General features: G+C 36.0%; 1 protein-coding gene and 1 non-coding gene across 2 annotated transcripts in view; one reads left to right on the top strand and one right to left on the bottom strand.

The window, feature by feature from the left end:
- Positions 1-27,529, top strand: part of ARIH1 (ariadne RBR E3 ubiquitin protein ligase 1) — a 117,538-nt gene that overhangs the window by 32,153 nt on the left and 57,856 nt on the right. Inside the window, exon 2 of the mRNA XM_072809526.1 lies at positions 17,473-17,540. Within this exon, the coding sequence (XP_072665627.1) occupies positions 17,473-17,540 (68 nt within the window). The remainder of the gene's footprint in view (positions 1-17,472; positions 17,541-27,529) is intronic.
- LOC140623397 (U6 spliceosomal RNA) lies at positions 856-963 on the bottom strand. The gene has a single exon (XR_012023017.1). It is a non-coding gene; the product is annotated as a U6 spliceosomal RNA (small nuclear RNA).

A 27,529-nucleotide genomic window follows, 5' to 3' on the forward strand; every position in this document is an offset into this window, starting at 1 on the left:
AGAAGCAGGCTCCATGCAGGAAACCCGACCTGTGACTCAATCCCGGGCCTCCAGGATCACACCCCGGGCCGAAGGCGGCACTAAACTGCGATCCACCGGGGCTGCCGGTGAAAAGAATTTAAAATGCTTGTGTCAGAGGACTAGAAATCAGTAGTGACTGAGATGTGGAAGAGAGGATTGTTAAACCTTGAGGTTATAACTAACTTCTAAAACTATGAATATACCCTAAATTTAAAAAATGTGTAAACGGGCGCTTGGGTGGCTCACTTGGTTTAAGTGGCTGCCTTCAGCTCAGGTCATGATCTTAGGGTCCTGGGATCGATTCCTATGTCTGGCTCCCTGCTCAGTGGAAAGTCTGCTTCTCCCTCCCCCTCTGCCCTTCCCCCTGCTCCTATTCTCTTCTCTCTCAAATAAATAAATAAAATCTTAAATGTTTTTTATTTTTTATTTTTAAAAAAGATTTTATTTATTTATTCATGAGAGTCACAGAGAGAGAGAGAGAGACAAAGACAGAGGGAGAAGCAGGCCCCATGCAGGGAGCCCGTGGGAATTGATTCCGGGACTCCAGGATCATGCCCTGGGCCAAAAGGCAGCATGCCCTGGTCTGACCACCGAGCCACCCAGGGATCCCAATCTTAAATGTTTAAATGGTGATTCAGTGCAACCCCATTATCAAAGGTTCACATTTAGTGATATCATCCTTCTTCCTTTTTATTCCTTTACTTTTTTGTTTTTATTATGCACTATGTAATATACTGAGTAAACTTCTAGCAGGGATAGATGAGCATTACCAAGTCATTTTTTATCAGTCAGGAATACTCTTCCTTAATTGATGTTCTGCATACTCTTTGACACAAAAATATGGAACACTTCCTGAATTTGCATGTCATCCTTGCAACAGAGGCCATGCAAATCTTTTCTGTATTGTTTAGGTTTTTGTATATGTGCTGCTGAAGTGAGCATTGCTATCTTCATTCTTTAAAATCCTCTCAGCAAATATATGTAGAAGTGTTCTTAGTCCCAGTATTCATTATAGACTTTCTGAAGGGAGGAAGGTTCCAATTATACATGCCATGTGTTCCTTTTTCATGATTCTTAGTCATCGAGCCTGTATATTTTGAGAATAATTGGCAGGAGAACATACTGCAGACATACATGGCCTATTACAGCTTGGTTATGAAACTTTATTTAAATGATACAGGAGTATATTTGTATCTATTTCAAGATCATTTAGATTTATGGCTACTTTTTGACCTTTAAAGAAATTTACAGTGGCTTTTTTTGATAGGATCTGAGATACAAATTAAAACCTCTACTCCTGGGATCCCTGGGTGGCGCAGCGGTTTGGCGCCTGCCTTTGGCCCAGGGCGCGATCCTGGAGACCCGGGATCGAATCCCACGTCGGGCTCCTGGTGCATGGAGCCTGCTTCTCCCTCTGCCTGTGTCTCTGCCTCTCTCTCTCTCTCTGTGACTATCATAAATAAAAAAAAAACAAAAAAACAAAACAAAAAAAAACACCTCTACTCCTTTAAATAAGCACTGTGATTTTTTGAAGAATCTCACTTAGGTTTATATTGTACACATTTTTGTGTACCATACACATAGAAGTAGTGAATGCTAACCAGAATGTCTATCAATAAGTGTTTTGATTTGCTAGGATGAAAAAGGAAGAAGTACTAGTTCAAATACGATGCTGTGTTAAAATTTATTATTAAAAAGTAGCTGGGAATGTGTATTTATCTTTTTTTTTAAAGTGCTTCCAGAGGAAGAGATAACTATATATACAACACTTAACAATATTCATTTCACTTTGCAGAACTAATTCAATTTGGTATGCCATTTTTAGGTAGTTTAGGGATGGCTAGTGGTTGTGTTAAGTGAAGTGTGGTACTGTGAGGTCACTCAGATGTTTTGGTTGTATTTGTGGAACATTTTAGTATGTGCCACAATAGCTATGTATAGAACATTAATACTTTGGGCTTGACAATTGGAACCTAGAGGTGAGCTTGTAAAAAGATTATTAAATAATTCTCCAACAGTTCTGAATTACTGCAAAAATAGTAAAGTAACATAAGATGGTCTATATGGAATCTTCATTTATAGTTTGAATTAGCTCCTTTATGCCAAGGTAATTTGGAATTTGTAGTTACCTGGTTCTTGGTCTTTCCTTTTGGTTCTTACCCTTTTAACCGTAGGATTTTTTTTTCCCCTCAGAAGAGTATGGGGGATTTTCTTTCCCCCTCAAGAGACTGAAACCCAAGAAAATTGCCTTGAATGGGGTCTCATGTAGTAGTAAATGTTTAAAACTATAGGGCTGTGTTTGTTGGAGGTGACTTGGCTCTTGATCAACTAGATGCTGAAGTATATAATGCTATGTTAAGACGACATTTTTTTCCCCTGGTGTAAAAACAGAAGTTTTACCTGACATTTTGTTTTCACCATTTGTATAAATATATCCCTTCCATCACACACTCCTGTTTGGTTTGCAGTTGAATTTTTACAGAATAAATCAAATGATTACACACAGTGATAGTATCTTTTCTTTTTCTTTTTTTCTTTTTCTTTTTTTTTCTTTTTTAATAGAAACATTTTACTTAAATTATTAAATTCTGATTAAACTCTTGACATTCTTCTAGAGGTGAAATCTTAACTCCAAATTTGAGATGACGTAGAAGAAAATAATTGCCCTCATAAAATGTATTTACAAGGGCAAGGAAAGAATAGCAGAGCCAAATTTGAGATATTACTGGAGGTAGTTCGCTAAATCCATTCATTAACGAGTTTTGGTACATCAGAATTATATTTGTAGTTCAAACACATGCTTCAGCACAATTTCAAGTTAAGTATCATGGATCTCCAGAATTTTATTTGGTCAAAGCTTGTCAGTGTTAAATTTTTACTAATCTCCAAGAGATAGAGAGTTAAACTGTGAAATAATTTGCTACAGTAATCTTCCAAGAAGCATCTCTAGGGGGAAAGTCTCTGAACAACATAAGCTTCAACAATTCCCCTTCTCTTCTACCTTCCTTCTCAAAGGAAGGGTAGCTTAGAAGTTCTTATTTGAAACTCGAAACTTTGAGTATTTATGTTGTTTAGTTGTAAATTTGTTTTAAATGCATATAGTTTTTAAGCTGTTTGGCAATTCTGTGATTATCTTCCTCAGTACCTCAGTACCTCCAAGTACCTTTCTGTGCTGTGTTGGTTTAGAAAGCTGAAAACTTTCTCCATCTTTCTGCATTATCAAGAGGTATTTGTGGCAAAGGCAGCAGCTAGACTTGTGTATATCACCTGGCTTTCTGGGTATCTAGAGGGGCAGTTGTGGCAGTGGTTGAATCATCATCAGTGATGACTTCCTGATTCCTGCTTTCTATTCTTTGGATCACAATTGTCTGCCATTCTTGAATTTAGTGCTTCCATTGCTGGCTTAAGTAGGGAGATCTCCTTGTTATTCAGTCTGTTGTGTTCTGGTGTCATTCTTTTTTTTTTTTTTTCCTGGTGTCATTCTTGTAGAAATAACCTTACAGCCCCACTCCTCCAGTCCTTCTACCAATTAATCATGGTCCTTCTACCAATTAAGCACGAATTCCTTTTATTAACTCCTCCTTTGCTCAAGATATCTTAAGAGTTTTTATACCCTTCACCAAGCCTTGAATGATCAAAGTCAAGAGCAATCTTTTAGTGACAAATACTACTCTTTCATTTTGTATATGGTATTGTATGAACTTTGGATACATAAAGAATTTATTTTTGTATGTCATTGACTAAGTATTGATAGTGACTCTTAATATAAAGCTGTCAACATACTTATACACCTTTTACGAGAAGAAAAATTATGCTTGAATTATACATGATAATTTCTTAAAAGGAAATCAAGTATTTAATTAAATCTAAGAATTTGGAAATGAAATCTTTTATGGTTAATATAACCAACTCTCAGAACTTTCTGTAGCTTTTATCACTGTACTACACATCACCTTAACTTTGAGAATCTGGTTGAAATGATTCAGTAGATGTGGATTGGGATTCTGTATTTCTAACATAGTCCGGTGATTGTAATTTTGTGAACCACAGTTTAAGAAGCATAGCCTTTACTGTTTATAGTTGATTATTATGAAAGTAATACTCTAAATTTCTCTTCATATCATTATACAGAAAAAAATTCACTTCTTTTCACCCCATTCCCAGACTAGCCCCCAGGGATGGTAACTCTCCAGAATAGCTTTAATATAAATCCTCTAAACATTTTATTACATATTGAGTAATCATAGATCTTTACAAGGGGCCACTGGGTGGCTTAGTCTGTTAAGTGCCTGCCTTTGGCATGGGTTACGATCTCAGGGTTCCTGCACAGCAGTGAGTCTGCTTCTCCCTCACCTTCTTCCTCTGCCCCTCCTGTCCTCTCATGTTCTCTCTTTCTCTCTCTCAGATAAATAAATCTTTAAAAAAAGAACTTTACTTTCTTTTTTTAACTAAAATATTGTACGTTGCTCAGTAACTTGCTTTTTTTTTCACTCATTGATGTTTAATAGATAACCTTCCATGTCAGTGCATGCAGATATTTTTTTTCCTGTTTTTTTATTGTTGCATAATATTCTAAGTATGGATATGGCATAGTTTATAGGCAGTCACCCATTGGAAAAATGTGTTTATCTTTACTTTATTGCTTTTCCAAATGATGTGCATGTGAAATTTCTTATTCTTCCCCTTCTACACTTAACGTATTTCTGCAGAATAGGTTTCTGAAAGTGGAATTTCTAGATCCTGTCTTAGATAATGTGCATTTTTAATTTTGATCAGTTCTGCCAAATTACTCTTAAAAGTTGCATTTCACTAACATGGAATATTTCCTCTCCTTTGTCCCTGTATATAATAAATTTTTAAGATTTTAGCCATCATGGTAGATAAAAAACACTCATTGTAATTAAGGAGATTGAATATTTTCTTGTTTTTCAGCCAATTGTATTAGAATTCATAAATTATCCATGTGTTGGATTGTTTTTTATGGACTTGTATCTTTGCCTATTTACTGTTTAGTGTAGATATTGCAAATATTTCTGTACAGAAGTTTTTTACATTTAATGGCTTTTGGGTTTCTATTCTGAAGGCATTACAAAGCAAGATTCTGTAAAATTTGGATCATCAGCAGCTCACAGAATAAGTTAGAAACGTACTATAAAAATGAGGCCAGGGTGCCTGAGTGGCTCAGTTGGTTGAGGGTCTGCTTTGGGCTCAGGCCATGATCCTGGGGTCCTGGGATCAAGCCCAGTATCCAGCTCCCTACTCAACAGGATAGTCACCTTCTGCTTCTCCCTCTGCCCCTCCCCCCACTCGTGTTTTCTCTTGCTTGCTCTCTCTCAAATAAAAAGCATCTTAAAAATAAGTAAATAAATAAAAATAAAAATAAGGCCATTCTTTTTTTTTAAGTTTTTGTTTAAATTCCAGTATAGTTAACATCGTGTTATATTAGTTCCAGGTGTACAATATAGTGATTCAGTACTTTGATACATCACTTGGTACTCATCCCAAGTGCCCTCCTTAATCTCTATCACCTATTTAACCCATCCCCCCCACTTTCCCTCTGATAACCATCAGTTTGTTCTCTGTAGCTGAGTCTGTTTCCTGGTTTTGCCTTTCTCCCTTTTTATTCTTTTTGCTCATTTGTTCCTTAAATTCCACATATGAGTGAAGTCATACCGTGTCCTTCTCTGACCTATTTTGCTTACCATAGTACTCTAGCTCCATTCATGTCACTGCAAATGGCAAGATTTCGTTTTTTGTTTTTTTTTTTTATGAACCCATTTATGTGTAGGAAAACTGTCAAACTGAGTTTTGAGATGGGATCTATAACTTGTTTAATTCCATTTCAGACCAATCTGAGATAAATGAAAAGCTGGCCTCTTAGGCCTTTCTGTGTATGTTAATTGGGTTAAAAGTGTTTTTTTTTTTTTTTTTTTTTGCTGTTTGATCTTAGACTCCCCTTTTATATTATGAATCCCATTCATTTAATATTGAGCTTTCTCCTGAAATATGAAGGTTGTGTCTTGAGAATTTCCAAAAAATAGTTGCCTCCCCCCAATACTGATCATAGGAATGTCATTCAAATAACTTAATTCTACCAGGAGATTCTCTTTTAAATGTGGGCATCTGCATATATGTGTGCATCTAGAATTGTAATTCTTCACTTTGGCTATGTAATGGAATTGCCAGGGAGCTTTCAAAAAATGCTAATGCCCAGGTTCTTCCCTCCACTTTATCCCCTGGTGTATTTGCTGTGGGATGTGGCCTGTACGTTGGTTTTTTAAGAATGCCTCAGACGAATCTAATGTGCTACCAAAGTTGAGAACCACTTGATTAAAGAATGGAGGATGATAGTGCGTTGATATTAAGGCCTCAGCTCGGGCAATCGGCATATTCACACCCACTTTTTAAAACAGAACTTTGTAAATAGTTTCAAACCATACACTGCTAGGGCACCTGGGTGACTCAGTTGGTTAAATGTCTGCCTTTGGCTCAGGTCATGAACTCAAGGTCCTAGAATCGAACCCTGCATTGGGCTTTCCACTCAGCAAGGAGTCTGTTTCTTCCTCTCCCTCTCCTTCTGTGCTCTCTTTCTCTCTCAAATAAAGTGGTTTTTTTTTTTTTTAAACACATACTGCTGCTATAACCTTAGAATGTAATTTTCTTCAAATTACTACAGTATTACACTGCTATATTCATATTGGAGATCTATACATATACTTTTCTTTTTCACAGCTCTCATAGTTGGAAACTAGAGCAGTAGTTCCTAATTCTGGCTGCGTATTACTATCATCTGGGGGAAATTTAGGTAAAAACTTTGGGTGGGGGCGCCCGGCTAAGTTTCTGACTTGTGATTTTGCCTCAGGTGGTGATCATATAGAGTAGTGCCGTTGAGCCAGATTTTGGGCTCCACACTCGGTGAAGAGTCAGCTTGAGATTCTCTTTCTCCCTCTCCCTCTGTCTTTCCCCCAACATGTGTGTGCTCTCTCTCTCTCTTAAAAATAAATACAGGGATCCCTGGGTGGCGCAGCGGTTTAGCGTCTGCTTTTGGCCCAGGGCGGGATCCTGGAGACCCGGGATCGATTCCCACGCCGGGCTCCTGGTGCATGGAGCCTGCTTCTCCCTCTGCCTATGTCTCTGCCTCTCTCTCTCTGTGACTATCATAAATAAATAAAAATTAAAAAAAAAATAAAAAAAAATAAATACATTCTTGGGGATCCCTGGGTGGCTCAGTGGTTTGGCGCCTGCCTTTGGCCCAGGGCGTGATCCTGGAGTCCCGGGATCGGGACATGTCGGCCTCCCGTCATGGAACCTGCTTCTCCCTCCTCCTCTCTCTCTCTCTCTCTCTCTCTCTAATGAATAAATAAATAAATCTTTAAAAAAATACTAACAAAAAAAAAAAAAAAACAAAAAAAAATAACAAAAAAAAAAAAATACTAACAAAATACATTCTTAAAAACAAAAAACCTTGGGTGAGAAGTTCACATACCTATGTCCCACTCTAGACAATTGAATCAGAATTGCTGTGGCAAAGTCCAAGGTTTTTTTTTTTTTTTTTAAGATTTTATTCATGAGAGAGAGAGAGAGGCAGAGACATAGGCAGAGAGAGAAGCAGGCTCCATGCAGGGAGCCTGATGTGGGACTTGATCCCGGGACTCCAGGATCATGCCCTGGACTGAAGGCAGACACTTAACCGCTGAGCCACCCAGGCGTCCCTAAGTATTGATATTTTTTAAATTCCTCGGAAGATTTTAATATGTAGCCCAAGTGAGAGACCATTGTTTTAGAGTTTACAGCTAGAGAATAGATTGTTTTATTGCCCTAAAAGTTAAATGTGTTGCTGCGAGTACTCATTTTCTAATTATTGATTTTGCTCCTTAACTTTTTATTCTTTTTTTTTTTAAGATTTTATCTATTTATTCATGAGAGGCAGAGACGTAGGCAGAGAGAGAAGTAGGCTCCCCATGGGGAGCCCAATGCAGGACTCGATGCCAGCATCACGACCTGAGCCAAAGGCAGATGCTTAACCATTGAGCTACCCAGGTGCCCTGCACATTAACTATTTAAATCTTTTTGTTTGTATCTTCAAAAAGTGAGGACTGCCAGTAAGAATAGGATGAAGAGTTATTTCTTTTTTTAATTTTTATTTATTTATGATAGTCACAGAGAGAGAGAGAGAGGCAGAGACACAGGCAGAGGAAGAAGCAGGCTCCATGCACTGGGAGCCCGACGTGGGATTCGATCCCGGGTCTCCAGGATCGCGCCCTGGGCCAAAGGCAGGCGCCAAACCGCTGCGCCACCCAGGGATCCCAGGATGAAGAGTTATTTCAACTGAGAGATTGAATTGTCTTTCTACTCAATTAATCAAGAATTTTGGTAACATGCATAGGTGATTTCTCTCTTTTGATCAGACCCCAGCCTAAAGCTATTAAGTCAAAATCTTTAAGGGTGGTGCTACAACATAAATTTTTATAGAATTTTCCTAGCATTCAGATCCTATTAATCTGTTTCATTGGAAGTCAAATGATTTACTCTCTCAATCTTATCTGTAAAATGTAAATAATACCTAACTTGTAATAAGTATTGATGTGAAGATTAAATGAAATACAATGTATATAAAATCCCAGGCACTGAATAATTTCATGTCTGTGTTCTTCTATTTAGCATCATTTAACATTTATTGTACTTTTTAAAAATTGTTTTTTTTTTTTTAAAGATTTTATTTATTTATTTGAGAAAGAAAGCACAAGCAGGAGGAGTGGCAGAGGCAGAGAGAGAAGCAGGGAGCCCCATGCAGGGGTTGGATCCCAGAGCCCTGAGATCATGACCTGAGCTGGAGGCAGTTGCTTAACTGACTGAGTCACCCAGGCTCCTCAACACTTACTGTACTTTAAACAGAACTTTATTATAAATGCTCCAGTGTAGATTAAATTACTTTTATAACTTAATAGTTTAAATTTATATAAAATTTATACTTTTGGGTGTACAATTTCATGAATTTTGATTGGGGCCTGGAGTTGTGGATCTGCTACCACAATCAACATACGGAGCAGTTCCATAATGGCCCTCTTAATAATTCCCTCCTCCTACCCCATTTGTTCAAAGCTTCGTCCACCCATAATTCCTGGCAACCAGAGATTTATACACTATCCCTGTAGTTTTGCTTTTTCCATGGTGTCCTATAAATGGAATCATACAATATGTAGCCTCTTGAATCTGGCTTCTTTCACTTAGAATTTGCATTTGAGATTCATATTGTTGTATGTATCAGTTTTTTCTGTTGCTGAGTAGTATTCCATTGTGGATGCACCACAGTTTGTTTATCCACTCCCCAGTTGTGGAATATTTGGGCTGTTTCCAGATTTTGCCAGGTACGAATAAAGCTGTTATAAACTTAGTTATTTAGATTTTTGAGTGAAGATAAGTTTTTAGGGCAACTTCCTAATAGATTTGAGGCTTGTAGTAAGTATGTGTTTAACCTTCTAAGAAACTGCCATTTTTTCCCCCTGTGGGCTGTATTACTATGCATTCTCACCAACAGTTCCAGTTACATCACATACTCTGCAGCCCTGGGGGGATTGTCTGATAGATTCCCTTTCCCCCCCCCACACATTCTAGTAGGCTTGTTAGTGGTAACATTGTGGCTTCAATTCTTTCTTCAAATAACTAAGAATGTTGAGCCTCTTTTCTTGTTCTTTTTCATGTCTCTGTGTAGATTTTGTTTGCTGAAGTGCCCAAAGCTTTTGCCTATTTTTAAAATTGGATTTTTGTTTTCTTATTAGGTTTCAAGAGATTCTAAAAATATGTAATCTAAATACAAGTCCTTTGTAAGATATAAATTGCATATGTTTTCTGCCATTCTCTGGCTCTTCATTTCTTTTTTTAAAGATTTTATTTATTTATTCATGAGACAGAGAGAGGCAGAGGCATAGGCAGAAGAAGAAGCAGACTCCCTTCTGGGAGCCGGATGCAGGACTTGATCCTAGGACTCTGGGTTTATGCCCTGAGCCAAAGGCAGATGCTCATCCACTGAGCCACCCAGGTGTCCTTCTTTCCATTTTCTTAAGTGTCCTTTTCATTTTGGTGAATTCCAATTTGTCAGTTTTTCTTATGGCTTGTGCTTTTGTTATCTAAGAACTCTTTGCCCAAACCGAGGCCGCATATATTTTCCCCTAGAAGTTTTATGGTCCTGTGTTTTACATTTAGGTCTGATCCATTATTAATTTTGTGTAAAGTCTAAGGTTTAGGGTAAAGTTGATTTAAAAAAAAATATATAGATATCTTGATTATTCTAGCAGTGTTTTTAGAAAAAGCTGTCAGTGTCTCTCCCTCCACCCCCGAATTGTAGCACCTTTGTAAAAAGTCACTTTGGCATATTTGTGTGGATCTATTTCTGGCTTTTATTTCTTTGATTGGTATATCTATTCTTTTGCCAGCCCTGTAGCTTTATAATATATTTTGATAATAACATTTTGTTTGTTTATTTTTCATGTTTTTAATTTCAATTAGTTAATATACAGTTTACCGTTAGTTTCAGTTTTAGAATCTGGTGATTCGTCACTTCCATCCAACACCCAGTGCTCATCACAAGTCCACTCCTTAATACCCATCACCCATTTAACCTGTCCCCCCACCCATCTCCCCTCCAGCAACCCTCAGTTTTTTCTCTGCAGTTGAGTCGGTTTTCTGCTTTGCCCCCCTACACTGTCCATTTGTTTCTTAAATTCCATATATGAATGAAATCATTGGTATTTGTCTTTCTCCGACTTAGCATAATACTCTCTAGCTCTGCGGAGGTAGTTGCAAATGGTAAGATTTCAATCCTTTTTATGGTTGAGTAATGTTTGTATGTGTGTGTATCTGTACACATGCTATGTTTCTTTATCCATCCATCAGTCATTGGACATTTGGGTTCTTTGTGTAATTTGGCTATTGTTAATAATGCTGCAATATATCCCTTCGAATCATTATTTTTGTATCCTTTAGGTAAGTACCTAGTAGTATAATTGCTGGATCTTAGGGGTAGTTTTCCTTTTAATTTTCTTTTTTAAAGATTTTATTTATTTATTCATTTATTTATTTATTTACGAGCAGAGTGAGTGAGAACACAATGGGAGTGGGGAAGATCAGAGGGAGAGGGAGAGGTAGGCTCCCCTTGATGTGGGACTTGATCCCAGGACTGTAGGATTACAACCTGAGCTGAAGACAGATAACCTAACCGACTGAGCCACCCAGGCACCCTACTTTTAACTTTTTGAGGAACCTCCATATTATTTTTCAGGGTGGCTGTACCAGTTTGTATTCCCATAAACACCACAAGAGGGTTCCCCTTTCTCTGCATCCTTGCCAACACCTGTTGTTTCCTGTGTTGTTAATTTTAGCCATTCTGACCGTTGTGAGGTGATACCTTATTGTAGTTTTGATTTGTATTTACCTGATGATGAGTGATGTGGAGCATCTTTTCCTCTGTCTCTTAACCATCTGTGCTTCTCCTTTGGAAAAATATCATGTCTTCTGTCCATTTTTTTATTGGATTATTTGTTTTTTGAGTATTGAGTTTGATAAGCATTTTATAGATTTTTGGATACTAACCCTTTATCAGATATGTCATTTGCAAATAGCTTTTCCCAATCTGTAGGTTGTTTTTTAGTTTTGTTGATTGTTTCCTTTGCTGTGTAGAAGCTTTTTATCTTGATAAAGTCCCAGTGGTTCATTTTTGCTTTTATTTCCCTTGCCTTAGGAGACATATCTAGTAAGAACTTGCTGTGACTGATGTCAAAAGGTTGCTGCCTGTGTTCTCTTCCAGGATTTTGATGTTTTCTTAATCTCATGTTTAGGTTTTCCGTCCATTTTGAATTTACTTTTCTGTATGATCTAAGAAGGTGGTCCAGTTTCATTCTTCTGCATATTGCTCTCCAGTTTTCTCAACATCATTTGTTGAAGAAACTATCTTTTTTTCCACTGGGTATTCTTTCTTGATTTATTGAAGATTAGTTGACCATATAGTTGTGGATCCATTTCTGGATTTTCTATTCTGTTCCATTGATTTTTTTGTTTTTGTACCAGTACCATACTATCTTGATCCATTTGGTGTTCTTTTCAAAATTATTTTGGTCATGCTAGTTTCCTTGCTATTCCGTATAAGCTTTAGAATCATTTTGTTGATACCTACTGGGATTTTGATTGTTATTGAATTGAATCTATAGATCAATTTGAGAAGAAATAATATTTTAATTATATTGAGTCTCCCAAGCCCGGAAAGATAGTGTATCTATCCATGTATCTAGGTCTTCTTTTTATTTCCTTCATCAGTATTTTGCAGTTTTCAGCATACAGATACTTTACATATGTTAATAAATTTATACCTGAATATGTCAAATTTTGGTGCTGTTGTAAATGATTCTTCAAAATTTTAAATTTCTAGTTATTCATTGGTTGTCCTAGGGATTATAATATAGATATTTTAACTCTTCACATTTTACTTAGAGTTCATATTCTACCATTCCAAGGAAACCCACAGAAGCCTCACACCTGTATGGTTTGCTTCTCTCCCAGTCCCTTTATATTGTAGTTGTCATATGTCACTTCCTATACATTTTAACCCTTTCTCCCACCATTGCCTGTTATAATTTTTAATTTCAGCATTTTAATGTATTTTCAAGGACATAAGAGGAGAGAAAAATAGTCCGTAATACTTACCATTTACCCTTTCTCTTGCTCTTTCCCCCCCACATTCCAAGTTCCCTTCTGGAATCATTTCCTTTGCACCTAAAGAACTTCTTTTTAGCGTTTTCATTTAGAGCAGGCCTGCTGGCAATGTTTTCTCTTGTCTGAGAATATCTTTGTCATCATTCCTAAACTATACTTTCACTGAATATAGGATTCTAGGCTGACAGCTTTTGGTATTTACCCCACAGGGCCCTGAGAGATTGTTTCTTTTTTAAAAAAAGTTTTTTTATTATTAAATTTGGATAATTTTTAATTGATATGTCTTCAGGTTCATTGACTTCTCTGTAATCTCCTTTCTGCTATTGAGCCTACCCAGTAAACTTTGTTTTCAGTTCTAAAATTTGCATTTAGGGACACCTGGGTTGCTCAATAGTTGAGCATCTCCCTTTGGCTCAGGGCATGATCCCTGTCGGGGGATCAAGTCCAGCATCAGGCTCCCTGGGCAGGGGTTTGGGGGGGTAATCTGTTTCTCTCTGTCTGTGTCTCTGCCTCTCTCTTTCTCTGTCTCTCATGAATAAATAAATAAAATCTGCTGCCCAGTAAAATAAAATCTAAAAAATAAAATAAATAAATAAATGCCAAATAAAATCTTAAAAAAATATAAAATAGGGGCACCTGGGTGGCTCAGCAGTTGAGCTTCTACCTTTGTCTCAGGTCGTGATCCCGGGGTCCTGGGATCGAGTTCTACATTTGGCTCCCCACAGGGAGCCTACTTCTCCCTCTGACTGTGTCTCTGCCTCTTTCTCTGTATCTCTAATGAATAAATAAATAAAATGTTAAAAAAATAAAAATAAAATTTCCATTTGACTCTTTTTTGTAACTTGTTTCTTTCCTAAGAATTTGTTTCATCCACCTTAAGGTGTCCATTTTCACCTACTGGATCATGTTTTTAATAGTTGCCTTAAAAGTCTTTGATGTTTTAATATCTGAGTCACCTTGGGGTCAGCATCTATTAATTATCTTCTCCTTTGAGAATTGGTCAGATTTTTGTTGTTCTTGTGTGTTGATTTTTGTATTCTATCCTGGACATTTTGAATATTGTGTTCTGAGTTTCTGCATCCTGTTAAATCCTTTAGAGAGGTGAGGATTATTTGAGTAAACAAGTCAATTCAGTTAGGTTATAACTGCATATTTTTTCTCACTTTATATAGAGAGTAGTTCCATTATCTGTTCAGTTTTCAAAGCCTCTGCTGTGTTGAGTTGCCCTTCCATCCCCACTTAGGTTGATCTAGGATTTGGGCAGTCATTTATATTACAGTTCTATTCTAAAAGCCTCTCCTATACTTTAGCTGCATTCCAAATGGGCATAGCTTGAAGGTGCAAACCCAGGACTTGGTTCATACGCAGGATTAGGGGTCTACTTCTCCATCTTTATTTTTTTAGTGAATTACCTTATCCTCTCTGAGTCTCAGAGAGGGTACTTCATTCTTTTACCCAGAAGCGTGGTGCTCTCTAGGTTTTAGTTTCTTACCTGCCTGTGTGCCTTGAGGTGAGGTGGCAAGAGAAAAAAAAGAATAGGGATCCCCCCCAACTTTTTTTTCACAACAGGGCCCCTCTTCCTGATTCTTCTATTCAGAGCAATAGATTTTCTCTTGTCTTCCTGCAGCAGTGTAGTTTCATGGCTGTGGCTGGCCTCAAGGCAGTACCTAGAGAAACAGGAGAGAAAAAAAAGTATTTTCCCTACATTGTTAGGAGCCTTTTGCCATAATCCTCTAGCAAAAAAAGCTCCTCTCAGTATTAGCTGCTCATGCCTGCTACAACAGTTTCCCCATTTGACCCACTTGTGAGTCAAAGCCAGGAAATAAAAGATAAAAAGATATTCAGCATCACCTTATTTGTTGTTCTTCAATTCCCTCCCCAACCTGCCTGCTGTTGTTTAATTTTAAGAATATTTTGTTCAAATAATCAGTGGGAGAGAGCCACTGCAGTGAGCTTATTACTCTACTCCATCTTGGCCAGCACCAGAAGTCAGATCGTTTTGTTTTTAAATAAATTAACATTAACTATATTACTAAACATACCCATTTTTAAGTGTATAGTTTGTTTTGGAAAATGTTTTCTCTCATATAACCATCACTTTCAAGAAATAGAAGTAGAACATTCTCAGAAAGCTCCCTTGTGTCTCTTAGCTTTCTGCCATCCCCTCCTCATCCTGTCCTGATTATACCCTTTGGTGGAAGATGTAAAGGATATTTAGACATGACTAGTAGTTAAATGAGAGCTTTAATATTCCCTTAGGTTTTACTACGTGGAATAATTGAAAAAATATTAGATCCAGATTGTCTTAGGCTAAAATTCACAAGTATTCCCCTTAATTAACTGGATAATATTGTGTAACTTTTAGAACTTCCAAAGAGTCTAGTCATGGTTTTCTCATACTTAAAATGGCAGGTAAGTAGTTTACCTTACAGAAAGCTTTGAGAATTAAATGGGAAATCTAAAGTACCTTGTACAGGGCCTGGCATACAAGTAGATTCACATTATGTGTTATTCCCCCGTTACCTTTCCTTATATGCAGCGCACATAAATGACCTGAGCCAGCTACACTGAAATAGTGACCCAAATATAGTTATTTAGTTAGTATGTGAAATATCTCCTGCCCAATAACATAGACTCTAGCAAAATATAGATATTTGAGCATTATTTTTTTTAAATTTTTATTTATTTATGATAGTCACAGTGAGAGAGAGAGAGAGAGAGAGAGGCAGAGACAAAGGCAGAGGAAGAAGCAGGCTCCATGCACCGGGAGCCCGATGTGGGATTCGATCCCGGGTCTCCAATATCGTGCCCTGGGCCAAAGGCAGGCGCCAAACCTCTGCGCCACCCAGGGATCCCCGATATTTGAGCATTATTATGCCACTGTGGTTTAACGAATTTTTTCAAACTTTTGAGCATGTAATTTTGATATAATATGTACATCAGGCACATACACCTACCAACACAGGAATTTTTGAAGGACGAGCTAAAAAATAGAAAAACTGTTGTGTTTTCTTCACCTGGGAGACTGCTGGTCTAATTTTCTGAATCCCTTGGGTCATGAACATATTTAAGGACACCCTACTCCAGACCTGTTAAGTAGAACTATGAGAGTGGAACTAGTAATCTGTGCTTTAACTGAACTTTCCATAATAATTTTTGGTAAACGAGTAATGGGTTTGGGAACTTCTGGATAGCACCAATTTTTGATACTGGAAAAGACACTAGAGTACAGCAACATCAAAGGGCATCAGAGGGCATTTGTCCTCTTCTTCCTCTTTTCTCTTTGTAAACTTGAGACTCAACTCCTGAAACATTTTTCCCCAAGCACTCTGTCTAGCAGCAGAGAACAGTGTATTTGGATGCCACAAATTCTCATAGGTACTACTGAACTTCATTCTACCAATTGATAGGCTTATTGCCTTTATTTTACATACAACTAAACCTAAATGAATAACTCTTTTCAATTGCAGGCAAGTCTTATTGTGAAAACCTGTTTCCAAACAGAGTTGGGTAGGGTTGGGTGGGTTGGGGTGTGAATAAATTGTTGAATCACATTTCTGAGAAAAAGCTAGACAAAACAGTGTATAGTCTGTATAAATAAATATAAAATAGGATCAGTTAATAGGGTTGGTGGTTTTTTCCTCCTACATACTAACTCTTGTTAAGTGGTGGTGGTTGTTGAATGCTATGTTAAAGGAGGATTCTTAATGGAGTCTGGGCCCAAGAAGCAAAGAGTACCTAAATAGATTAGCAAAATGTACCTAGAGTGGTCAAATGAGAGTTACCATATCTACATCTTTGGATTTGGGGGTGGAGGGCATTGAATGTATGTGAATTTTTCTGTGACAAATGGTATTATTGAGAATACTTGATAGAGATTTTTTCCATGACATTATTTATATACAAGGTTACTTTTTTAGTTAAGTCACTTGCTAACTAATACTTTAACTATGGTGACACAAAAGTAGTTTTATGCAGAGATCCTTTTTGAAATGTTATTTGATGTAATAAAATTATACATGACCTATAAATTAAGATTCAGGTTTGAATTCTACCTCTGACATTGTAACTCACATTTTAAGTTAAAATTCTGTACCCAGATAGTAACCTGATTAATTGGGAAATGGAAATAAATATTAGTGAAAATAAACGACAGCATTAAACAGTAAGACAGTAAATTTGGGTGTTGTTGTTTTTTTTTTTTTTTTTTTTTTTTTGATGCTGTTAGCTTGTCCCTCTAGAAATGAAACAGCAACCTCAGATTATGCTCTCTAAATTATTACCCAGTACAGATATTTTGTGTTTTCACTAAATATCTCTGATGGACCTTCTGACTTATAAATATGGCTTAGACTCATTTGAACTATTCAGTACGATATAAAGTATTAGAAATTTTATTGATTAGAAATTTTGTTGATTAACAGTATGACAGTATGCTAAATCTTAAATGCAAAGGAGTTACTTTTAACTAGTGCTTGATTTAATACAGCAAGTTTTCGTTTAATCTCTTTTTGACTTATTTTGAATTCTGCTTTGGAATCCTATAGAAGCCTAACAAATTAGTATGGCAAACTATTTTTAAATCATCTTTATCTTACAGCTAAATTTTGTATTTTCTTTGTAGAATAAAGAAATATCTTAGGAAAGGAAATTTGGGGGGGATGAAATTAAATTCAACCTAAAAATTCACAAAGTGTCAATGAAGTACTGTTACCTTAAAATAACTTTTTCTCCCCCCTTCTTTAGAATCCAGCAACTATCACAAGAATACTCCTTAGCCACTTCAATTGGGATAAAGAGAAGCTAATGGAAAGGTAAGGAACTATATTGTCAGCTTTGTACTTAGAAGTAACACAGAAAGCCTGTTTAACTGAATTTATAAGAAGCAAATAAGGAATTGATTTATATACCAGTATTGGAAAAAAACCAATGTGCATGTTGTATGTGCTTTAATTTCTTGTATTCCTCATCTGTAAATTCTGCAATAATCTTAGTGTTAAGGGAATTTAGGCTTAATGTTCCTTTTGTGTTTTGGAGCTAAGGTGGGGACTCTCCTTCAGTATCTTCAAAATTGAATCTTCTTGAATACTGAGAACTAAAAGTGGATTTTGAAAAAGTGTTCAAGGGGCACTTGGCTGGCTCAGTTGGTAGAGAATGCAGCTCTTAATCTCAGGGTCCTGAGTTCAAGTCCCACGTTGGGCATGGAGCCTACTTAAAATAAGATAAAATACATTTTAAAAAGTGCTTGAAAAATAAAAGTGCTTGATACAGTCTTCAAACATAGGAATAATATCTTCCATTAGTTAAATAAAGATTTCTTACCCACAACCTTAAATCTGTGTTGGGCATATTAATGACATTTATTCAATAAAAATAAAGAAGTTGCTCAGGGTATCCTGATAATCAAAGCAGCTGTTTGGACAAGTTATCTGGTTTCAGGCAAGATTATATTCCATTGGGATTATTTATTTTTTCTCCCTGAAAGCCTTTCTAGTTCTGAAAGGGAAGAAATTACAGGACTAGAGGAGGACAATATTAAAGCCATTCTTAATTTTTTTCCCCTTAGATTGGAAATTAGGAATATTTGGTTTTATTTTGTTTTTGTTTTTGTTTTAGAATTTATTTATTTATTTATTCATGAGAGACACACACAGAGAGAGGCAGAGACATAGGCAGAGGGAAAAGCAGGCTCCCTGCAGGGAGCCTGATGTGGTACTTGATCACACCCTGGGCCGAAGGGAGGAGCTCAACTGCTGAGCCACCCTGGTGACCCAGGAATACTTGTTAAGGTGGTAGGGTGACTGCCTATATTTATTCTATCAGCCATTCTTCAGTCTAAAATTAGCAATCTTTATTAAAATCAAGAGTTAACACTAGTTGTTGGGAATTGAAACCCAAATATTAATGAGAAAATAAATGGAAAATACTTCCCATTTGATTTTAAACTTGAAAGAACTTTGCAAAACAGATACTAAATAATACCAAGAACATTGCTCAATTTCTCACACCTTGCACCCCAACTACAATTTAATAGTAACAAGTAATAATCAATTATTGGGCCCGTTGTGCCACAATTATTTCACCTTATCCTCCTTATAGCTTCATGGAGTTAGGAACTATTATCCCCACCTAACTGATACGGAAACTAAGGCTTAGAGTTTATCTCAGTTTTGTAACACAAGAAGTTAGCACTCAGGTTTGTTGGACTCCCAAGCTTATGTTCTGAAGCATATGTAGTTTTCCTAGGGTTTATGAAGAATAAAATACTGCTAAGTGTGATCGCCTCCACCACCACCTGTGTTCTGAAGTCAGTGGTATTTCTTAATTTCTTAATTTTGGTAACATTTATTTTCTGGCTTATTTTGTGACACTTCTATTAGGAAAAGGAGTTTTATTTATATCTGATATTTTGTAGTGAGCTAGACTGAACAGTTTGTGTTAATAATATTTCTCCAAAGACATTCTGAATTTTCTCATGTAACACTGTTGACACTGCTGAAAGCATTTTTCAGTTAAATACTGTACTTAAATGTAAGTATGAATTAAAAAGTAGGTAGCACCTTGGAAACTTCTGTGTGTGTGTGTGTGAATTTTTCAGTGTCTTTTTTGTAATTTCAATTTTTTATATATTCTGAAATATATTATTGGGTGCCTTTTAAATCTTTAGTGTTTCTGAAATCAATATGCAATATCTTTTTGCCTCATTTAATGAGTTGCACATTATATTCTGTGTTTGATATTAACACTGCCAGACTTTATGCTTACTAATATGTTTAGATTTAATTACTGCCATTGTAAGTTGGGCCCTGTATTTATAATGTTGGCTATTTAGTTATTTTGTTGGCTTGATCAAGTTTTTGTTCTTTTTTCCCCCCTAATAATTTCAGTTATATGTTTTATTTCAGTTTTTCTAGTGGTTACCTTCACAAGCATTTTTACTAGTATATATTTAACTTTTTGTTTTTCTTTTGGTTGGTCTCTTGCATTTCACTGTTTTCTCCAAATTTACCTTTTTCTCTCCACAGATTATATCTTTAGTCATTTAAATCATTTCATATGTACTAGATTTTTAAGGGCTCTAAGAGAAATCCTTAATATTTTGAAATTTTGAGTAGCTTTTGAAAGTATATCCAGTTGGGCCCTTTAAGTCTGAAGACCAATATTTTTGGTTTGGGGAAATTCTTAGCTATTATTTCTTCAGTATTTTCTCAATTCTCCTAATGCTTTCCTGAATCCCTGTTAGTCACTTACTGAAATTTTTGGATCCCTTTTGGAAGTTAATTTTAATTTTTTTTCAAAATATTTCTTCTGTACTTGTGTCTTTACCTTTCTCCTTTGGTCTGTGAAGTTACCTGGTTTATGTTTAATTCACTCACTTGGTTTCGTTTTTCACCCATTCTACTATTTAGCCATCTTGAATTGTTTAGTTCAACAGTATCTGTTTTATTTATTATAATAACCTGATTCTTGTTTTGTGGATGCTCTTTTTATCTTACTTCTGTTGGCACATAAGTCTTCTTACACTAATGTGTTTTCTTCTAGACTGTTTATCAGTAAGCAGAGAGGATTTAAAATATGTATTGGTATTTGGTACCTTTCAGAGTATGTTATTTTCAAATTGGTCAAATTTAGGCTATGATGAATTCTAGTGAAAATCTATTTGCATTCTATTTTTATACTTTGAGATAACTCTTACTATCTAAAAATGATTGTAACTAAACAGTGACAGTACAAATGTAGAATATGGCTTAGGAGATACAGGGGAATTTGCAGGCTTAGTATCTTTATAAGAGAAAGAGAAAAAGGTAGAAAACAAAGCTTTTGAAATAGGAACTTAGAAAAACACAAACAAAGGAAAAACACACACACACACAAATCCTCCAAACAGTAGAATAGGTATTTAAGATAAAGTAACATAAGTGAAATAGAGAACAAAAATACATGAAACAAAAAACATCTTTGAAAAGGATTTTTTTTAAAGGAAAATATTAAGAGAATGAGTAACAAGCCACAGACATGGAGAAAATATTTGCAGAAGACATCTGATAAAGACCGACTGTTATCCAAAATACACAAAGAACTCCTAAAACTCACTAGTAAAGAAAAAAATCCAGTGGGCAAAAATCTGAATAGACACTGCATTAAAGAAGATATGCAGGTGTTAAATAAATATATGAAGAGAAACTCAACATCATATATTATTAGGGCATTGCTAAGTAAAATGAGATACCACTGCATATCTATTAGAATGGGTAAAGTCACAAACACTGACGCTACTAGGTACTGATAAGGATGCAGAGCAACAAAAACTCTCATTGCTGGTGGGGATGCAAAATGGCATAGGTGCTTTGCTTACAGTTCGACAGTTTCTTACAGAACTACACATGCTCTTACATAGGATCCATCAGTCATACTTTTCGGTATTTACCCAAATGAGTTGAAAACTTGTGTCCACAGAAAAACTTGAACATGAATATTCATAGCAATTTTATTCATAATTGCTAAAACTTGGGAAGCAATCAAGATGTCCTTCAGTTGGTGGGTGGATGAATAAACTGTGGTACATCCAGACACTCGAATATTATTTAGTGGTAAAAAGAAATGAGCTATGAAGTCATGAAAAGATATGGAGAAACCTTAAATGCATATTTCTAAGTGAAAGAAGCGAAACTGAAAAGGCCACATACTGTATGGATTCAACTATATGACATTTTGGAAAAGGCAGAACTACAGAGGCTATGCATCCAGGAAAAGTGCCCAAATCACAGTGTCAAGCTATTTTAGTAAACGTGCCTTTTAGGTTGCCATTGGGCGCACAGACCTTACAGCGCATAACATCAATATTGGGCATGTGACTGACCTCTCTATCTCAACTAGTATTTCTGCTGTTTTGGCCTCTGAAAGCTGGGTGTATCCTTATCCCTTTGACAGAATGAATTCTTCATCCAATCTTCTTCAAGTACTGTACTTTTCATAAACAATAGGTCACCCTGCTCCTGCTGGGCCTGAATCCTGTCAGCAGGAGAGACTGAGAAAGTGAGTTGTCCTTTTTTCCCTTTCTTTTATGGCAAGACTTTTTTATTTAAAAATTTTTAATTTTACTTTTGTAATATAGTTGACGTACAACGTTATATTAATTTCAGTTGTACAACATAATGATTCAGCAATTCTATACATTACTCATTGCTTACCATGATAAATGTAGTTACCCTCTGTCACCATATAATGTTACTACAATAGTACTGTGTTCCTTGTGCTGTACTTTTTTATCTCCATAACTTACTGGCTTTGTAATTGGAAGTTTGTATCTATTTTGCCCATTCTTCTCACTCACCTCCCCTGACAAGACATTTACAAATTCTGCTTCTGGAGTGCTAGTACATAACACAACTCCTAATATGTAATTTCAGTTGGTTAAGCCTCTGACTCGATTTTGGCTTAGGTTATGATCTCAGGGTCATGAGATAGAGCCCCCACGTCAGACTCAGAGGCGAGTCTACTTCTCTCCTTTTCCTTCTCCCACTGCCTCTCCCCCTGCTCTCACTCTCTCCTTCAAATAAGTGAATGAATCTTTAAAAATCCAGCTCCTGTCTGCCTATTATCTTCTCTTTATTTCGATATCTTTATTTCTGTTCTCATATTATACTTTAGTAGTGCACAACTTTTAAGATGTCATCAAATTCATTTTTGTATTGACTGAACTTTGCAACTCTTTCCTTTGTCTATATGGGGCTTCTCTGGATATCTATGTAGGCTGTTAACTACAAAGCCGTAGGGAGCACTTTTGGAATTGTACTGTCCTTGGCCCATGCCTAGCATGCCTTCCATAATGCCCTTTTTCCTAATTTTTTTTTTAAACCCAACATAAGCTTTGTTTCTAAGATGGCTATTCTTATTTCTCAAGACAGTTAATCACTTCTTCATTGGCACTTTTATATCTATTTGATTTAATATTTCAAAACTTCTGTTAGAATTGTTTGTGTATAAAACTGTCTTATTCATCTTTCATTGCTAGTACATAATTCCTAATATGTAGTCAGTGTTTAGTAAATATTTTAGTTCAACCGTTTCTAGGTTTTATTTTTTAAATATGTAATTTCTGTAAATGATGACATGGATGTAAATCAGATTTCAGTATATCAGGAATAGAAACAAAACCCACCAAATAATGCTTCTTTAGAATTGATCATAAGTTAAAAAAAACAACAACACAAAAAACCCAGTACTTCTCTATACGGTGGGTGTTAATGAGTTAACTGGCATATTTGAGGTAAGGAAATATATAAGTGATCGATGACTCACAGCTTTTCATGGACAGGTATAATCAAAGAATCTTGAAAATTGATTTCAATGCAGGCTATGTTGCAAATAGGTATTCAGTTTTCATTCTGAAGCATTAACACCATTGAGTGAATAGTTATTAGAACTGGCACTTATGTGTTGTTACGATGGTATGGAACTTTTCTTAGCCACATCACTACTAATATATTGTTTCACAGTTAACTTCTGGGATGTAAGAATAAGTTTGGTTTGTCAGAAACCAGGCTTTTGTGATGGCATTTATCACCCTTCTATAGTATGGTGGGTTCTTACTGTTTAAAAAGTTTGGTGTAGGGACACCTGGGTGGCTCAGCGGTTGAGCATCTGCCTTCGGCTCAGGACATGATCCTAGGATCCGGGATCGAGTCCCACGTCAGGCTCCCCGCAGGGAGCCTGCTTCTCTCTCTATGTCTCTGCCTTTCTCTCTGTGTCTCTCATGAATAAATAAATCTTAAAAAAAAAAAAAAAGTTTGGTGTTACTGGGGAGCATGTATGGAAAGCAGCAAATGTATACTCTCACTATACTCTAGTGGTTAAGGACATGGGATCTCTGCTCCACCACCTCCTAGGTGTATGAACTCGGAGCAGTTTTCTCCATTAGTTATTTCATCTGAAGTTTTTCTCTTGTCTATCTCCCTGCTATCTTCCTACTATATAAATTTCAAGAATGTTTTTTAATATCAGCTGTGTAAAAGACATTGAGTAGAGGTTTGGTGATGAAGAGGTACACAGAACAATGTATCATATGTCATTTATCTAAGGTACTTAGAGGTAAAATTTTAAGGGAATATTTAAAAGGTTATTTCTGGCTCAGGTAGGAAAGAGATTTATTGATGTGATGGCATTTAATTCGGTCTGGAAGGGCAGGCAAAGTGGGAACCTGAGCATTTCAAGTTCAGGAAATGAGTTGGGAGAAGGGGGGGTAGTTTAAGGGACACACATTGAATGGTAATGAGATTTCATGGAGTACATGAAAGATAGAGGGGAAATGATAGGGCATGTTTAATAGGAAGCACACTGTGGAGGACCTTGAATTCTAAGCAAGTGAATTTGGCTTTTTTTTTTTTCTATTAAGTGGAAAGGTTTGAAGGTTTTTTAATGGAGAAATGTGATATAAGGGGATTATTGCAGAAAAAAATTAGTAACAATATGAGTTGATTCTCCATCAGCAGGATGACCCATTGGAAATCTATTTTAATAACTCAGGTAGAAGGATAATGTTGACTTAGGATGATGATGGTTAATTGAAAACAGAGTGTAGGTGGAAGAGACGTTAAACTATGACCAAGAAAATATGAGACCCTGGGAAACTTCTGGTAATTTGGACCATTCTATCCACTAAATACAGTAGAGAAATCTTCATGAAATTGAGGCATTTTAAAAATGAAGAATATCAAAGAATTAGTAAAACAGGAATTAGAAGGTTAAGGCCTGAAAGAATATGGAAGTCTAGAGTGAGGAGCCAAGCATTCCAGGTTGCTTTGCATTGGAAGTATTCTCTGATCTAGGAGAGGGAGCTAAGAGACTGAGCTGTGATTTTTATTGGCCCTCTGGTTAGTGGGGGAAAAAGTTGGAGTCTTAGGCCTACAAAGAATGAGGATTAGGTAAACCAGCTCTTATAAAGATAAAGATAGTATTCCTGTCATCTGGGTGGCCCAGAAAACCTTAAGTCTTTTATGTGAACTAAGATGGTCCCAGACTATTAATGTACCCAGGCACTTGACAACAAACAAATATAAATCTCTTCTAGAGAAAGAACATTAAGGCCTCAAACTGCTTCCCCAAATTATTTTTTTAATTAAAATATGACAGCTTGGGACTCCAGATATTAGAATTGTCAGAACTGGATCAGATGGTATGCCATCAGCAGGGAACTGGAAAGTATGAGCTCTCTTAGAGATGTGAGAAAGAATTTTTCTCTTATTATTAATTTATTTTTATTATAATTTATTGTAGTTATCTTATTTTTTTTTGATTCATAGTTCCATTTATGTGCAGTTCTATGGGTATGGAACCAGTGTCAAACATTGAACACAGCTATTGAAATAAGTCAAGTGTGTTAGGAGGCACAATCTAGTTCTAGCAGGGTTAGGAAAACAACTCAAAAAAGACAATTTTTATAACCAAAATAAGCAAAATTAACTCAGTGAATTAATTTAACAGCAGATTGGACAAAGCTAAAGAGAGGTTTAGTGTATTAGAAGATCAGACCAAACCACTATTTTAATAAAGTACATACTCTAAAAGATGGAAAATGCAGAGGAGAAGTTAAGAAATGTAAAGGATCTAATGAGAAGGTCTCATTGAGTTTTAGGAGAGAATGGGCCAAAGGCAGTATTTGAAGATATAATGACTGAAAATTTCCCAGATTGGTGAAAGAAAAAAAAAAAAAGTCAAACAATTTAAGAAGCCTAACAGTTTCCATGCATAATAAATACTACTTATTGATTCTAAGATATTTTAATGTGCTTAAAATTTGAATGCATCTTTCAATTGATGGCACCTTGTAGTCCAACAAGATTGAAATGCTGACATGAAAAGTTTCCTATTTCACTTTCTGGTAAGATCATGAAATTTCGGTACCAAAGTATTTTAGATTTCATGAAATACAATAAAAAGAAATCCACTTTTTTTTTTTAATTCACATTTTAAAACATCATAGGACAACTACAGAAACAACAGCAAAAATAATCATAAAAGCAATAAGATACAAGGAAGAGGGACGCTTAGGTGGCTCAGCGGTTGAGCGTCTGCCTTTGGCTCAGGGCATGATCCTGGAGTCCTGGGATCGGGTTCCGCATTGGGCTCCTTCATGGAGCCTGCTTCTCCCTCTGCCTGTGTCTGTGCCTCTCTCTCTGTGTCTCTAATGAACAAATAAATAAAATCTAAAAAAAAAAAAAGATACAAGAAAGATTACTTTCAAAGATTAAAAATTTGTGTATATATTATATATATATAGAAAAATATATAGAAAGTTTATATTACACATATATTTTTAGAGAACAGCTGACTTAACAGCAACAGTGGAAATGATAGTAAGTTGATTACCTCTGTAGGTTGAAAGACATGCCAATTTAGAATACTGTGTTCATAGAAAATGTTTTCATAAACAGTGCCATCTTTTAATTAATAAAAACACCTTTATGTTGTAACTAGCCTTTGCATTCTTTGAAGTGTTTTAAGTTCTGTCAATTTTGTTGAAGTTTCAAATATTTATACTGTTATTTAAGCAACTATTTGAATATTAAGGGAGAAAATTGTGGAATGCAGCTTAAGTTGTGCTTAAGTAGTAGAGTTTATAACCTTACATGCATATATAAGAAAAGTAATGAACTAAGCTTTCATCTTAAGTCTCAAGTAATGAGCTAGATGTGTCATGATAGAAAATGAGCAACAAGAGCACCTGGGTGGATCAGTTGGTTAAGTGTCTGCCTTTGGCTTAGGTCAAGATCCTGGAGTCCCAGGATTGAGTTCTGCATTGGGCTCCCTGCTCACTGGAGAGCCTGCTTCTCCCTCTCCTTCTGCCCCTACCCCGCCTTGTGCACATGCTCTTCCTCTCTGTCTCTTTTGTTCACTCTCTTAAATAAATAAAATCTTAAAAAAAAAAAAAACGAGCAACAGAATAATTTCAGAGAAATTACAAGAAATAACAGAAGAATTTAATAAAACAGAAAAGAAACATAGAATGGCTAAAGAGCCAAAAGATTTTTTTCCCCCTAGACTGATAACGTTGATACCCTGGTGAGATTAATCAAGAAAAAAGAAGGCACAAATAATTAATATCAGGACTGAAAAAGAATGTCACTTTGAATCCTGCAATATGTTAAAAACAAAAAGCAAAAAACCTCCTAAGGGGCACCTGGGTGGCTCAGCGGTTGTGCATCTGCCTTCAGCTCAGGGCGTGATCCGAGGGGTCTGGAATCAAGTCCTGCATTGATTGGGGATTGGACTCCCTGTGGGGAGCCTGCTTTTCCCTCTGCCAATGTCTCTGTCTCTCTCTATGTGTCTCTTATGATTAAATAAACAAAATCTTTTTTTTTTTTAAACCTCCTAAGATATTGTGGATAACTATCAAAATTGGAAATTTTACATGTAATGAATAAACATTTAGAAATTTGCAACTTACTGAAATTGATTTGAGAAATAAATAAGAAATAAATAGAAATAAATAGAAAATTTATAAATAGAAATAAATAGAAAACCTATAAGGACTATCTGTAAAGTGAAATTTTTTTGTATAGAAAAGTCTGAAGTCCAGATGGATATACTGGAAAGTTCCACCAACATTTAATGAGATAATAACTCCAACCTTATCTTCTCTAACCATGGATTCTTTTAGAAAAACAAAATCCCCCACCTTCATAACGCTATCACCTTTGATTCCAGAACCCAAAGAAACATTACTTGTCAATTTCTCTCATACATAGATGCAAAAAATAAACTCAGAATATTTGCAAATTGTGTTCAGTAATACATAAAGAGG

Source organism: Canis lupus, chromosome 32 (assembly GCF_048164855.1).
Source record: "Canis lupus baileyi chromosome 32, mCanLup2.hap1, whole genome shotgun sequence".
Lineage (NCBI taxonomy): Eukaryota > Metazoa > Chordata > Mammalia > Carnivora > Canidae > Canis > Canis lupus.